Here is a 13,305-nt window from a genome sequence, read left to right as displayed (position 1 = left end):
GGAATTCCCCTTAGGTTTATATAGGGCGGGGAGCCTATCAGGAACTATGAGACTGCTGTGTATTAGATGCTTTCTGGTAGTACTTTCCATGGTCCGTGTCCACAGAAAATTGTGGGCAGTGGAGAACAATCTGGTTACAGCTACCTCTGGCTGGCAGCATAGAGCCTGGTAGCTCTGCCAGCCAAGGTTCTAGACCTGTGAGGTCTTACACCTTGTGCTGACTCTTGCTTGAAACCTTGTTCCAGCATTGGGCTGTTTAGGGCATGGCTTTTTGCTGCTTCTTTGGTCATAGGCTCACCGCATTGTTGCGAAGAGACAGTATTGGCTGGCTAAGCTAGACTCCTTTAAACAGAAGGGAGAGATAGGAAAGAGAAGAAATAAGGTGGTGGGAAGGAAAATAATACATGAAAGGAAGTGGTGAGAGCACGAACACAAGTTTCTCATTCTAGGAGTTGTTCAGGATTTAGTTGAAGCTGGCGGAGTTGGTGATGCCATCTGGATCCCTGTCTCTGCCCTGGTCTGGTCAGGACATCTGTCAGGATCAGGGTGATAAAGGCCCAGTGGTTCCACAATGGGTTGTGGGGGTGGCAGCCATGACTGTGAAGCTTACTCCTTTCAGCCCATTGATCTTCTAGCCTAGCACCATGATTCCTGCTATCCAAGTCTTTTTTTTTAAATCCTTCTCCTAAGGGGGTAATGGGCAAAATAGTCCATCCCCCTGATTATTTTGTCCACCAATTAGGCCTAATTTATGACACACCAATTTTGGTCCATTTATTTCCGATTCCATTTGTTTACCAGTCACAATCTTAACCTGGTCCTTGGGTGGTATCAGTAGAACTTTTCATTTGGACTAATTCAGGCTTCCTGTCTTTAACTTTATAAGCAATTTTATGTAACAGGCTGAATTGGATTTTGGTTATCTTGGACAACTTAGGACAGGTCTCTACTACAAATTTGCTTTGGCGCAGCTGCACCAATTCAGCTGCGTTGCTGTTGCGCATCTGTTGAGGATGCTTTATGCCAGTGGTGGGCAACCTGTGGCCCGTGAGAGTAATCTGCTGGCGGGCCACAAGACAGTTTGTTTACATTGACTGTCCGCAGGCATGGTCTCCCGCAGTTCCCAGTGGCTGAGGTTTGCCGTTCTCAGCCAATGGGAGCTGTGGGAATCGGCAGCCAGCACGTCCCTGTGGTCCACACTGTGCAGGTCCCATTGGCTGGAAACGGTGAATCATGGCCACTGGGCGCTGTGGGCAGCCGTGACTGTGGACGATCAGTGTAAACAATCTCTTGTGGCCACCAGTGGATTACCCTGTTGCTGACCACTTCTCTGTGCCGATGGGAGCTCTCCCATTAGCTTAATAGCTCCATCTCCCTGAGAGGTGGTAGCTCGATCAGTGAGAGAAGCTCTCCCATCGACATAGTGCTCTCTACATGGTGGGTTAAGGTCGATATAAATAAATCGCCCAGGGGTGTGGATTTTTCACACTCTGAGAAATGTAGTTAAACCAAAGTAAGTACGTAGTGTAGACCAAGCTTAAAGAGTATAGGCCTTTGCACCTCGGTGCTTTTGAAAATCCTGTCTTTAGACTGTAAGCTTTTCTAGGCAAGTACATAATTTATCAGCACTATGGTGCATGGGATATCATGGAAAATAATAATACACAAGTAGAAGTCTGCTGTCATCTAGAAAGGAGAATAACGTTAACTGGATTTTTAGTTCACCAAAGATGGTATGAAAAAGTCACTTTATATATAACTGATTCCATCTGTGTGCACTATTATATATGTAAATGGTGAAAAGAACCTCTCTCTCTGTTTTTTTTTAAAGGGGAAGCAAACTTTACAGCCACTGAATCTTCATCCCTTTATTGCCCATGGGGTTATTTACCCTGTGAAGACGGAGCCTGTATTTCATCTGACAAGTTTTGTGATTTCACACCTGACTGCTCAAATGTGGATGATGAAGCCAAATGCTGTAAGTGAAAACATATTGACTAGTAATTCATGCTGTAAGGACTTATATACATACTCACTGGGAGTCTTCTGGCCAGATTTCCATTACTTCATGAATTGTGTAATTTAATCAAGAGTAAAAACTCCAGAGATGCAGTGCTTTCGATTTGAGTCTATATTGATGTCTCCTTTGTACTCTTTGTGCAGCTGCCCTGTTAAAGTTTAAAACAGAAAAGCTGTACACTGACTTATCAGCAGAATGGAGCTGTTTAAAAAAGTGTTTTATTTTACCACACCTATAATGTAAAGTACTAGATACAGTTTTATGCTGGGCTCAGAAAATTATTACCATGGTAATCAAGGCCTGATTTTTAAAAAATGAGCACACACAGTTGCACGTGTCTAACTTTCACATACAAATGCTACAATTGGATTTATAAATCTAATATTTATGCATAGACATGGCCATTTAGAAGCATATACAGCTGCAGTTACTCAATTTGCACAAGCAACCATGGTTGCATATGTCAACTTTCAAAATTAGACCGTTACTGTTGACTTAGTTACTGACCGTGTTGTTATAAAAGCCCATGAGACATGATCATTATGCCAAGTTACCATGCATTTGCTTATTTTTCCAAAGGAGATATAGTCACAGATCCATAGGATCAGTGCTACGCCCTCAGCTTTGCTTGGAAGAACCTCTTCTGTGTGCCAAATTCCCAAGGGAACTCAGTCTTCCTTCAGGGTAGGCTATGCAGCATCACTGCCTCCTAAAGACTGAACTTCTGGGGCTTCGGCACTTCTGCTTCACACCATGAGCTCTGTTCAGTGAGTCCAACTGAGAGAGACTCCTGGTAGAGACTAGTACACTCTTCAGGGATTAATGCACTTCACCAGATATTTGCAGAGACACTCAAATAGCATTGTCAAAACAGTAGAGTTTATTAGTCAACTTGAATATAGCATAGGAAGTCCTTAGGTTAGCACAAAAAATTGTAAGGTAAAGCATAGCACAAGTCCATTCTGATTAGCCCAGAGCCCAGCCAAGCTGTACTGAATTCCATGTTCAGGCTCTGTCTGTCTCTCAGTTTGATCTTCTTAGTCAGTTCCCAGGTGAAAGCTCCCAACTGTTTACAGAAGCCAACTATTGTGCCCCACCTCACATCTTTCCAGTTCTTTATTCTCAAGATGGTAGATTTTGCTCAGCTTCTCTGCTAAGAGGTGGGGGAATCCATCTCCCTCTAGGTCATAAGTTGCTAGGTGCCAGTGTTCCGATGATTGGATTTACCATTGTCTTCTTGGATTCTCCATTGATACGGGGTCAGCCTCAACCAGTTTTTTTTAAATAACCCATTCAGGCTCAGACAGGTAGGTGACATTCATTCCTATGTCTCTCAGATTGGCCTGAGAGCAAACAGTCCTTCCCTCCCCCCATCACTGGATAGCCATGAGGCACACATAGGATTAATAAAATATTACAGAAAATTCTCACTTCATCACAGGTAGTATAAGCAATACTTAGTAAAAGATTATTGGAAAATATATCACGATTATTTTTTGCTAATTAAGTAAAAGACCAGTGCAAATATAGTATCAACATTGTATTATCTAAAAAGAAGCTTGTAGTATTCTCTTACTCCATATAGTGCCATGTGTTACTGAATATGATCAGAGCTACAATGTAATATTTTGCCACAGTTGTAAATATGACCCAAAGGTGCTACTTGTTAATTATCTGTTTTGTAGAGGGAATTTCATAGTCTCTGCTCATGAAAATGATCCTGGGATCAATGCAGCTACAACATTGCAAAGTATTCCAACAGACAGATGAAATGAGGACAAGTACTGTGGAATCTTCTCCATACATTGTTTTCTCCCTCCCACCGCAGTAACCTTTAATCCTGCAACATCCCCACAATTCTAGTGCTTGAATCTTTCTTGAATACAGCAATTGTTCTCAATTTTGCAATGGTTTGTAACAAGTTGTATTCAGGGTTTGGGGCTCCAAAAGATGAATGCACTGGGCTAGAAACACACACTCTCTCTCTAAAGACCATGTTCTCAAAGATAGAGATAAAAAGGAAGCAACCAACAGGGGTTTACCAGAGGCATCTGCTTCCTTCCTTTAATTGTGGGAGAAGGGGAAGGCAGTTGTGTTTATCACAGGACTCCAGCAAGGAGAGCAGGTGGATCTTATTCCTTTAATGGAAGGGGATGGAGGAGAGATACCCAGGGGGAAACACTTATCTGGCTGGAGTGAATATACTATTTTTCCTTACGCTTATTCTGTGTTATTTTGAATTGAGTAAAATGAAGAGCAGTAACTAGAAAAAGCTCAAATATCTGAGACCTTTTTTGTTTCATTTGTGGAGATAAGTATACTGTAAATTACGTCCATTTAAAAAAAATGGATCTCTTGATGATTACCTGTTCTGTTCATTCTCTTTGAGGCACCTGGCATTGGCCACTGTCAGAAGACAGGATACTGGGCTAGATGGACCTTTGGTCTGACCAAGTATGGCTGTTCTTATGTTCTTGTTCTTAATCGCCCTGCAAATTAAAGTGTTTTCAGTAGTAAAACTCCAAGCATTGGTGTGTCTCTCAGCATTTGTTCTGGAATAAACCTTGCCCTCCCAGTAGATTGTAGGTGGTGGATAAATGTTCGCAAAGTAACAGAAGGAGACCATTATGCTAATTTTCACTCAAAGATCTATTTGGGAGTTTGAATCTCTGGATTTCCAGGCAGTGAATAACTAGAACATTCTTACATAGATTCATAGATTCCAAGGCCAGAGGAACCTTTGTGATCGTCTACTCTGACCTCCTGCATAACACAGATCATAGAACTTCCTTGAATTAATTCCTGTTTGAACTAGAGCATCTTTTAGAAAAAAATCGAATCTTCATTTAAAGATTTCCAGTGATGGAGAATCCACCACAACCACTGCTAAGTTGTTCCAATGATTAATTGCCCTCAGTGTTTAAAAAAAAATGTACCTTATTTCTAGCCTAAAGCTGTTCAACTTCAGCTTCCGGCCACTGGATCTTGTTATATATTCTGTAGCTGGATTGAAGAGCCCTCCCTCTGTTGCCAAATTTCTATTCTCCATGTAGGTACTTATAGGCTGTGATCAAGTCAGACCTTACCCTTTTTGATAAGTTAAATAGATTGAGCTCCTGGATTTTCTCTCTATAAGACATGTTTTCCAAACCTGCAATCGTTGTGGCTCTTCTCTGAACCCTCTTCAGTTTATCATCATCCAAGTTGAAGTGTGAAAACCAGATCTGGATACCCTATTCCAGTAACCTCATATCAGTGCCAAATATAGAGGTAATATAACCTCCCTATTCCTACTCACTATTCTCCTGTTTATGCACTGAAGGACGTTTATGTGGCCACAGTGTCACACTGGGAAATTATGTTTAGCTGATTATCCACTATGTTCCCCAAGTCTTTTCCAGAGTCACTGCTTCCCAGGGCAGAGTCCTCAATCTTGTAAGTATGGTCTGTATTATTTGTTTCTAGATGTATGACTTTACTTTTGGCCATATTGAAATGTGTATTGTTTGCTTGTGCTCAGCTTACCAAGTGATCCAAGTGTATCAAAGACCTGTTTTCTTCATTATTTACCATAATTTGTTTATTTACTATTATAGACAATTCTACCATTTTCTTCTAGTAATGGAGCAACACTATTGTTAGGATTCATTTTGTTCCTAATGTATTTGAACTTCTTCTTACTGTCTTTAACTCTGCCATAGATTTATCCTTGCAGTATTTCAGTTCCCTTATCAATTTTCTACAGTTCTTAGCATCTAATTTATGCTCATCGCTGTTAGCGTCCCCCTTTTAACATTTGTTTGTTTATATATCATATATAGTTGTTTTCACATCCCATATAAAACAGGTTATTTTTAACCAGTATGGCCTCCTGTCTGGTTATGGGTTTGGGGAAATTTAGTAAAATCTTCTTAAACTGTTCTCAATTTTTCACATTTTTCTGTTTAACCTCTGTGTCCCAGTTGATTTGACTCATGATTGTTTTCAGCTTTGTGAAATTGGCCATTTTAGCGCACTGTGTGTGTGTATGTGTGTGTAAATGGCCCTTTCAGTCCACCATATGTGTGTATGACTTTATTCTGTTTCCACCTAACAAATGTGACTGACTCATGATCTCTGGCACCTAAGCAACCACAAATTTTAGTTCTGTGATCAATTCCTCTTTCACTGTCATGATGAGGTGTAATGTAGAATTCCTCCATGTCCTTTTTGTGTTAGGAAATTATCCTCCATAATTTTTTAGGAATTCCAAGAACTGTCTAGTACTGGGACAAGACCTCCAGCATTCGTCACTCAGGTTGAAGTTCCCTATAATAATGTTTTCCCCCTACACATTATAATAAGTAGGTGGTTAAGGAGCCATTTATCCTGTTCTCTAGTGTGATTGGGTGGTCTGGGGCAGTCACCAACTAGTATTCCATCTTGTGCTTTATCTGTTAGGACATTGATCCACAAGCAGTCAAGGCCTTTTTTTTTTTGAGTTGTGACTGACTCAGAAAGAGTCATTGCCATTTTTTACATTGAGTGCCACATCCCTTCTTCTTTTGCCTACTTGAGTCTTCCTAAATAGGCTTAAATTGAGTTTAATATCCCAAACATTTGAGTCTTCCCTCCAGGTTTCAGAACTCCTCTTGTTTATTACCCAGACTTCTAGCATTGGTGTATAGGTAATTAAAATATTCCTTCTCTTCACGCCATTTGGTTTCTTAATTGATTTTTTTGATAAATGAGTGGTTAGTTGTTCCTCCTTTTCACCCTCCCCTTTTGTTGTTTGTTTAATTCACCTACTGTGTCAAAGCATTCCCTGCATTATTGGAGTATTTCTTAGTTATTCTTAGGACAATATCCTGCCCTTCATCCAGGATGGAAGTCCTGTTAATCACAACGACCACGTACATGGACTGCAGCAAAGAATCCTGTGGCACCTTATAGACTAACAGATGTTTTGGAGCATGAGCTTTCGTGGGTGAATACCCACTTTGTCGGATGCATGTAGTGGAAATTTCCAGGGGCAGGTATATATATGCAAGGCAAAGCTAGAGATAACGGAGTTAGTTCATCAGGGAGGATGAGGTCCTGTTCTAGCAATTGAGGGTGTGAAAACCAAAGGAGAGAAACTGGTTTTGTAGTTGCAAGCCATCACAGTCTTTGTTTAATCCTGAGCTGATGGTGTCAAATTTGCAAAATGACTGAAGCTCAGCAGTTTCTCTTGAAGTCTGGTCCTGAAGTTTTTTTGCTGCAGGATGGCCACCTTAAGATCTTGCTATAGTGTGGCCAGGAGGTTGAAGTTCTCTCCTACAGGTTTTTGTATATTGGCCATTCCTAATATCTGATTATTGATCCATTATCCTCTTCCTTAGTGACTGTCCAGTTTGGCCGATGTACACAGCAGAGGGCATTGCTGGCTTATGATGGCGTATATTACATTGGTGGATGTGCAGGTGAATGAACCGTGATGGTGTGGCTATCTGGTTAGGTCCGTGATGGTGTCGCCGGTGTAGATATGTGGGCAGGTGCATCAAGGTTTGTTGCATGGATGGTCTCTGACTAGATACTATGGTTGGTGTGCAGTTACTTGTGAGAATATGTTTCAGGTTGGCAGGTTGTCTGTGGGCGAGGACTGGCCTGCCACCCAAGCCTTTGAAGGTGGGATCATTATCCAGGAGGTTGTAGATCCCTGAATGATGCGTTGGAGGTTTTAGCTGGGTACTGCATGTGATAGCAAATGGAGTCCTGTTGGTTTCTTCTTGGGTTTGTCTTGCAGTAGAGGCTTTGGTACACATCTGGCTCTGTTGATTGTTCCTTATTTCCTCGTGTGTATTGTAGTTTTTGAGAATGCTTGGTGGAGATTTTGAGTGTTGGCTCTGTCTGAGGGGTTAGAGCAGATGCGGTTGTACCTATGGTTTGGTGTGACAATGGATCATGTGGTGTGCCCGGATGGAAGCTGGAGGATGAGGTAGGCATAGCGGCAGTAGGTTTTCGGTATAGGGTTGGTGTTAATGTGACATCACTTATTGCACCGTCTAGAAGTGGACCTCCTGTGCAGATTGTCCAGGCTGAGGTTGATGTGTGGGTGGAAGCTGTGAAATCGTGGTGGAATTTTCCAGAGTCTCCTTCCCATGGGTCCAGATGATGAAGATGTCATCAATGTATCGTAGATAGAGAAGGGGCGTGAGTGATGAGAGCTGAGGACGCATTGTCCAGGTCGGCCCATAAAAATGTTGGCATATTGTGGGGCCATGAGGGTGCCCATAGCGGTGCCACTGATCTGGAGATATATATTGTCATCAAATTTGAAATAATTGTGTGTGAGAACAAAGACACAGAGCTCAGCAGCCAGTTGTGCTGTGGCATCATCAGGGGTACTGTTCCTGACGGCTTGTATTCCATCTGTGTGTGGGATGTTTGTGTAGAGAGCCTCTACATCCACGGTGGCTAGGATTGTGTTTTCTGGAGGGTCACCAATGCATTGTAGTTTCCTCAGGAAATCAGTGGTGTCACGGAGATAGCTGGGAGTGCTGGTGGCATAGGGTCATACATGGACTGTCGGTAGTAGCTCTTGAAACCCAACAAACTGCATTGAAGATGGTTATTTAAAAAAAACAAAACAAAACAAAAACCCTCACAACCTAAAGAGGAGCTGTTCCACAGCACGTCTCATCCTGTGATGCATGAACTGTTGTTAAAGGAGAACTGAGTATTTTAGAGTGTGTAAAGAAAGCTTGTAAACTATATATAGATCCAAACCAAATCCCACCATCTGAACCAAGAATGTAGATTGGCATGAAAGTTTGAGCTTAGTTTATCTCTGCGATGGGCCAGATTTAAACTCTGAATACCCCAAAATTTGTGAAGATTTGTCTTTGGATTTTAGTCTCTTCCTTCCTCCCAGTGTCTAGACTTTGATTTCAGAGTCTTAGAGAGAAGTGCAGCTAAGGATTTAGTTTGGGCTTTTCTTTCCAGGCAAACAAATATTTTCAGCACAACTGTAACTGACTTACTATTGAGGGCTAATGTTACTTTTTATAATATTAAGACTAGCTTTGTTAACCTTCAAGGTGTTGTTGTTGTTGTTTTTTTTTACTGTCTTCTAGACTTGTTCTAGCTCACGAATAGACCTCCCAACAGTCTCAGGTTTTACAGGGCAGTCCCACTTTTACCTCCAAAACCCTTTTCACAGTTGAAGCAGAACATTTCCCTCATTCAGAGCTACCCATTTGAGAGGGCCCCAAAACTAAGTGATATCACGACCTGGTGGGTGGGGTCACAGAGTCACTCGAGTTTGGCCTATGAATGGGTGGCTGGGCCAAATTTGATTAGTGTTACGACCCACTCCTCCATCTCTGATGAGATGGATGGGTCAAACCTGAGTGGCATGGTGTCCTGCCTTAACCACTTGAAATATTGGGAAGTGTGACAGAAAAACAGTCCTGTTTGTGGCTAAGAGTAATTTTGGAATAGAAAAAAAAATGAAGCGCTGCATTTGCTGGGAGGGAGGATAGGGGAGAGATTTGGCCGGAGAAAAGTACCACTGGGGTCCTAGCTGGTCCAGGGAGGAGAAGCATGGACCCCTCAACTTTCCCCTTAGCAATCTCATGCATAGACAAGGTTTGAGCAAAGTGGTGGCCCCTTATTTGCCACCCCCCACTGCTTGATGGCTCATTTGATGGTCTGCACAATTGCCTTATTAACTTGTGACAGTAAAGTTGTGTTATAGTGCTGCTCCTGGTTGTGGGCTCTTTTCTTTCCCCAGACACCTTTCCCCTGGGTTGTGTTCTGTCTTCCAGCTCCTACTGCTTATTTCCTACTTAGCTATGTATTTTGGCAAGTGCTTTATTAATGGTCTAGGAAGGGTTTCTCCCTCCCCCTCATTGCAGATGGGCAGCTAGTGATTGTGTTTTTTGACCTTTCTCAGAGCCCACAGGAGGTTTGCCTAGGACTGAGGTACAACTATTGACTTATTTGTTGAAGCTTAATTAAGGTAGGAGGAGGTCAGAGTTACTATTACAATCCTGGGCACTGACTAGGTGGTGTTTGGCTGGACCCTTGTTTTTTCACTGCATGGTAAAAAGCACCCCTTACTTCCTCCCTCACATCTGGAAAGGGAAATGGGGTCTGGGCAGGGCCGGCGCTTCCATTTAGGCGGCCTAGGCAATCGCCTAGGGCACCAGGATTATTGGTGGGCGGCATTTTGCCGGAGGGTCCGCTGGTCCGCGGCTCCGGTGGAGCTGCCGCAGTCGTGCCTGTGGATGGCCGGCTGCTCCCGTGGCTCCGGTGGACCTCCCACAGGCACCACTGCGACAGCTTCACCGGAGCCGCGGACCAGCGGACCCTCCGCAGGCACAACTGCGGCAGCTCTACCGGAGCTGCAGGACCAGGGAGCGGGGCGGCGAAATTGCCATGCACTTAGGGCACTAAACCCTGTAGCGCCAGTCCTGGGTCTGGGCCTGCTTGGTCCTGATCCTTGGGTGGGTTTTCACAAACTCATGGATTTTTAAGGCCAGACAGGACCACTGCGATAATCTAGTCTGACCTGCATAACATAGGACTTCCCTGAATTAATTTGTGCTTCAAGTTCAATAGTTTAACTACAGCATATCTTTCAGAAAATCATCCAGTCTTGGTTTAAAGATTTCTATTGATGTAGAATCTGCTACAATCCTTGGCCAATTGTTTCCATGGTTAATTTCATAAAGATTCATAGATTCGTAAAGTTTAAGGCCAGAAGGGCCCATTAGATCATCTAATCTGATCTCCTGCTTCTTTCCAAATATAGAACAGAAATATTTATTGAACACTCATTCCTTTTCTGAATCACTATTAATATCCAATAATGAGCCTATACCATTGCGCGGATTTATTTTGTTCCTAATATACTTTAAAAACTCCTTATTATTACACTTAGTGCTGCCAGCCATGGATTTTTCCCTGATGTCTGTAACTTCCCTTATCCATTTTCTATGCCTCATTTCTAATTTATTTTAGTTTTTTTCTTTCCCTTTTATCCATTTGTTAAATGTTGATTTTTTTATTATTATTTTTAATTCTAATAGCTGGATTTGCTTCACTACTGAACCAAAATTGGCTTTTTGCCACAGTTGTTCTCTTACTTGTTTGTTGAATCTTGGTGTTTCGACCATCTAATAAACTCCTTTTAAATAGATCCCAATTTTCATTCAAATTTTTGTCTAAATTTTTCATCTCAATCAATCTTGCTCATGTTTTCCCTCAACTTTGGGAAATTATCCATTTTGAAGCACCAAGTATATGTTGCTGTCCTCTGTTTTGCCATAGTGAATATTTTCAGGTCATGATTTCTTGTCTCTAGGCAACCACCAACTTCCATCCAGTGATTAATTCAGCTTTATGTATATTATTTGATCCTCGGATGTGTAAGCAGGAGAATATTGAGTATGAATAGGGCTAATACCCTAATTTAAAAGATTGCAATTATTTCTCATCTGGATTTGTCTGGCTTCAACTTCCAACTGTTGTCTGCTAGATCAAAGAGCCCTCTGTTATCAAATTTCTGTTACCCATGTAAGTACTTACAGACTGTGATCAAATCACCCAATAACCTTCTATTTGAAAGATAGATTGAGGTCCTTGAGACTCTCACTATGAGACATGCCTTCCAATGTGCTAATAATCTTCCTGTCTCTTCTCTGAACCTTCCCCAATTTTTCAGTCTCCTCTTTGAAATGCAGATACCAGAAATGGACACCGTATTCCATTAGTGGTCTCATCAATGCCAAATACAGAGATAATACCACCACTCTATTCCTACTTGGTATTCCCCTGTTCATACATCCAAGGATTGCATAATATACATCAACACTATCATCTTTATCAATGAAACTTCTAATTGCATAAAAAAGGCAAGTTATTTGACAAGATTATTTCACATGAACCTAAGTTGATTGCACTTCTTTTATCCTCTTTTAAATCTTTATTAATCAAGTCTTGTGTCAGCTGTTTCAATATTTTGACTGGTATTAAAATCAGGCTGACTGGCCTATAATTACTTGGGTCATCCTGTTTACCCTTTTAAGATATTGGCACAACATTCCAGTTCTCTAGAACTTCCCCAGTGTTTCAAAGCTTATTAAATATCAACAATAATTACCCAAAAAGATCTTCAGCCAGCTCTTTTAAAACTCTTTGATGCACGCTATCCAGACATACTGATTTAATAGCTGTTGTTAACATCCTCAGTTATTGAAGCAGCAGGCTAGCGGCAGCCTTCTCTTAAGGATTGATTTGTTTTTATGGCTGTTTGTTTGCAAACATATCCTGGGGAATAGTTTATCTGAGGAGAAGCAGTTCCTCCAGAGGTTGTGATTTTGTAACTTAGAAAAATTAACTTTAACCAGATTTCTTTGTTGGTACAAGGTCAGTATGTTTATGTTGTGAGGGTGTTTATACTAAAGCAGACCAGTTGCAACAAACTGAACAGTCAAGAGTTTCTCTGCCAGTGAGGCAAAAATGACCAATTAAACCTTGCAAAAGGGCCATTATGGTATCCTGTATGTTGGTGGCAAATGTAAAACTGGTGCTTGGAATGTTCAAACATTGTCTGAAATAGCTACAGTCATTCTCCTCATCAAGCCCTTGAACACTGAAGTGTATGCTGTATCTGAAGTTCACTGGCATGCAAGTGGTGAAAAGAAAGCTGAGGAGTCTGTTTTTGTTCTCAGACTACCACAGTGGATTGCTCTAGCCAGCAGTGACCATTCTACTTTTACCCAAAGCCCAACAGCATTACAGGCTTGTTATTAGCGTCCAGTTCCATGATGGATGTGAGCATCTTACTATCACTGCAGTGTTTACTCCCACCAATACCAAGTCCAACAACGCAGCTGAAGATATTTTTAAACCAGAAACTCCAGTCAGTCTTTAATAAAACTCTGAGAAGTGATGTCATTGTGATCCTGGGTGACTTTAATGCGCAATTAGGAAAGGCTAATGATACCTGTGCAAGTATGCTCAGGAAGTTTGGTATGGGCAGAAGAATAGGAATGGACAATGACTGCTGGAATTTGAGGGTGCCTATGACATGGTGATCAATGTCTTGCTCTTCCAACACCCTAAGGTTCACAAGCAGAACTGGTACAACCCAGATGATTTCAGCAGGATTGGTATTGATCATGCCCTCATTCACAACCATTGGCAGGCAACAGTTGTAGTTGTATGAGTACCCAGAGATGCTGAACTTGACGTGACCATCAGCTTCTGCTAATAAAAGTGTGCCTCCAACTTCAAAGACCGTTGCCAGCTCAGTGGTG

General features: G+C 41.8%; 1 protein-coding gene across 1 annotated transcript in view; it reads left to right on the top strand.

Moving 5' to 3' along the window:
* Positions 1-13,305, top strand: part of MALRD1 (MAM and LDL receptor class A domain containing 1) — a 435,870-nt gene that overhangs the window by 69,740 nt on the left and 352,825 nt on the right. Inside the window, 1 exon segment of the mRNA XM_075061940.1 lies at positions 1,832-1,978. Within this exon segment, the coding sequence (XP_074918041.1) occupies positions 1,832-1,978 (147 nt within the window).

This window comes from Chelonoidis abingdonii, chromosome 2 (genome assembly GCF_003597395.2).
Source record: "Chelonoidis abingdonii isolate Lonesome George chromosome 2, CheloAbing_2.0, whole genome shotgun sequence".
NCBI classification, from domain to species: domain Eukaryota; kingdom Metazoa; phylum Chordata; order Testudines; family Testudinidae; genus Chelonoidis; species Chelonoidis abingdonii.
This window is presented reverse-complemented; position numbering and strand designations above follow the sequence as displayed.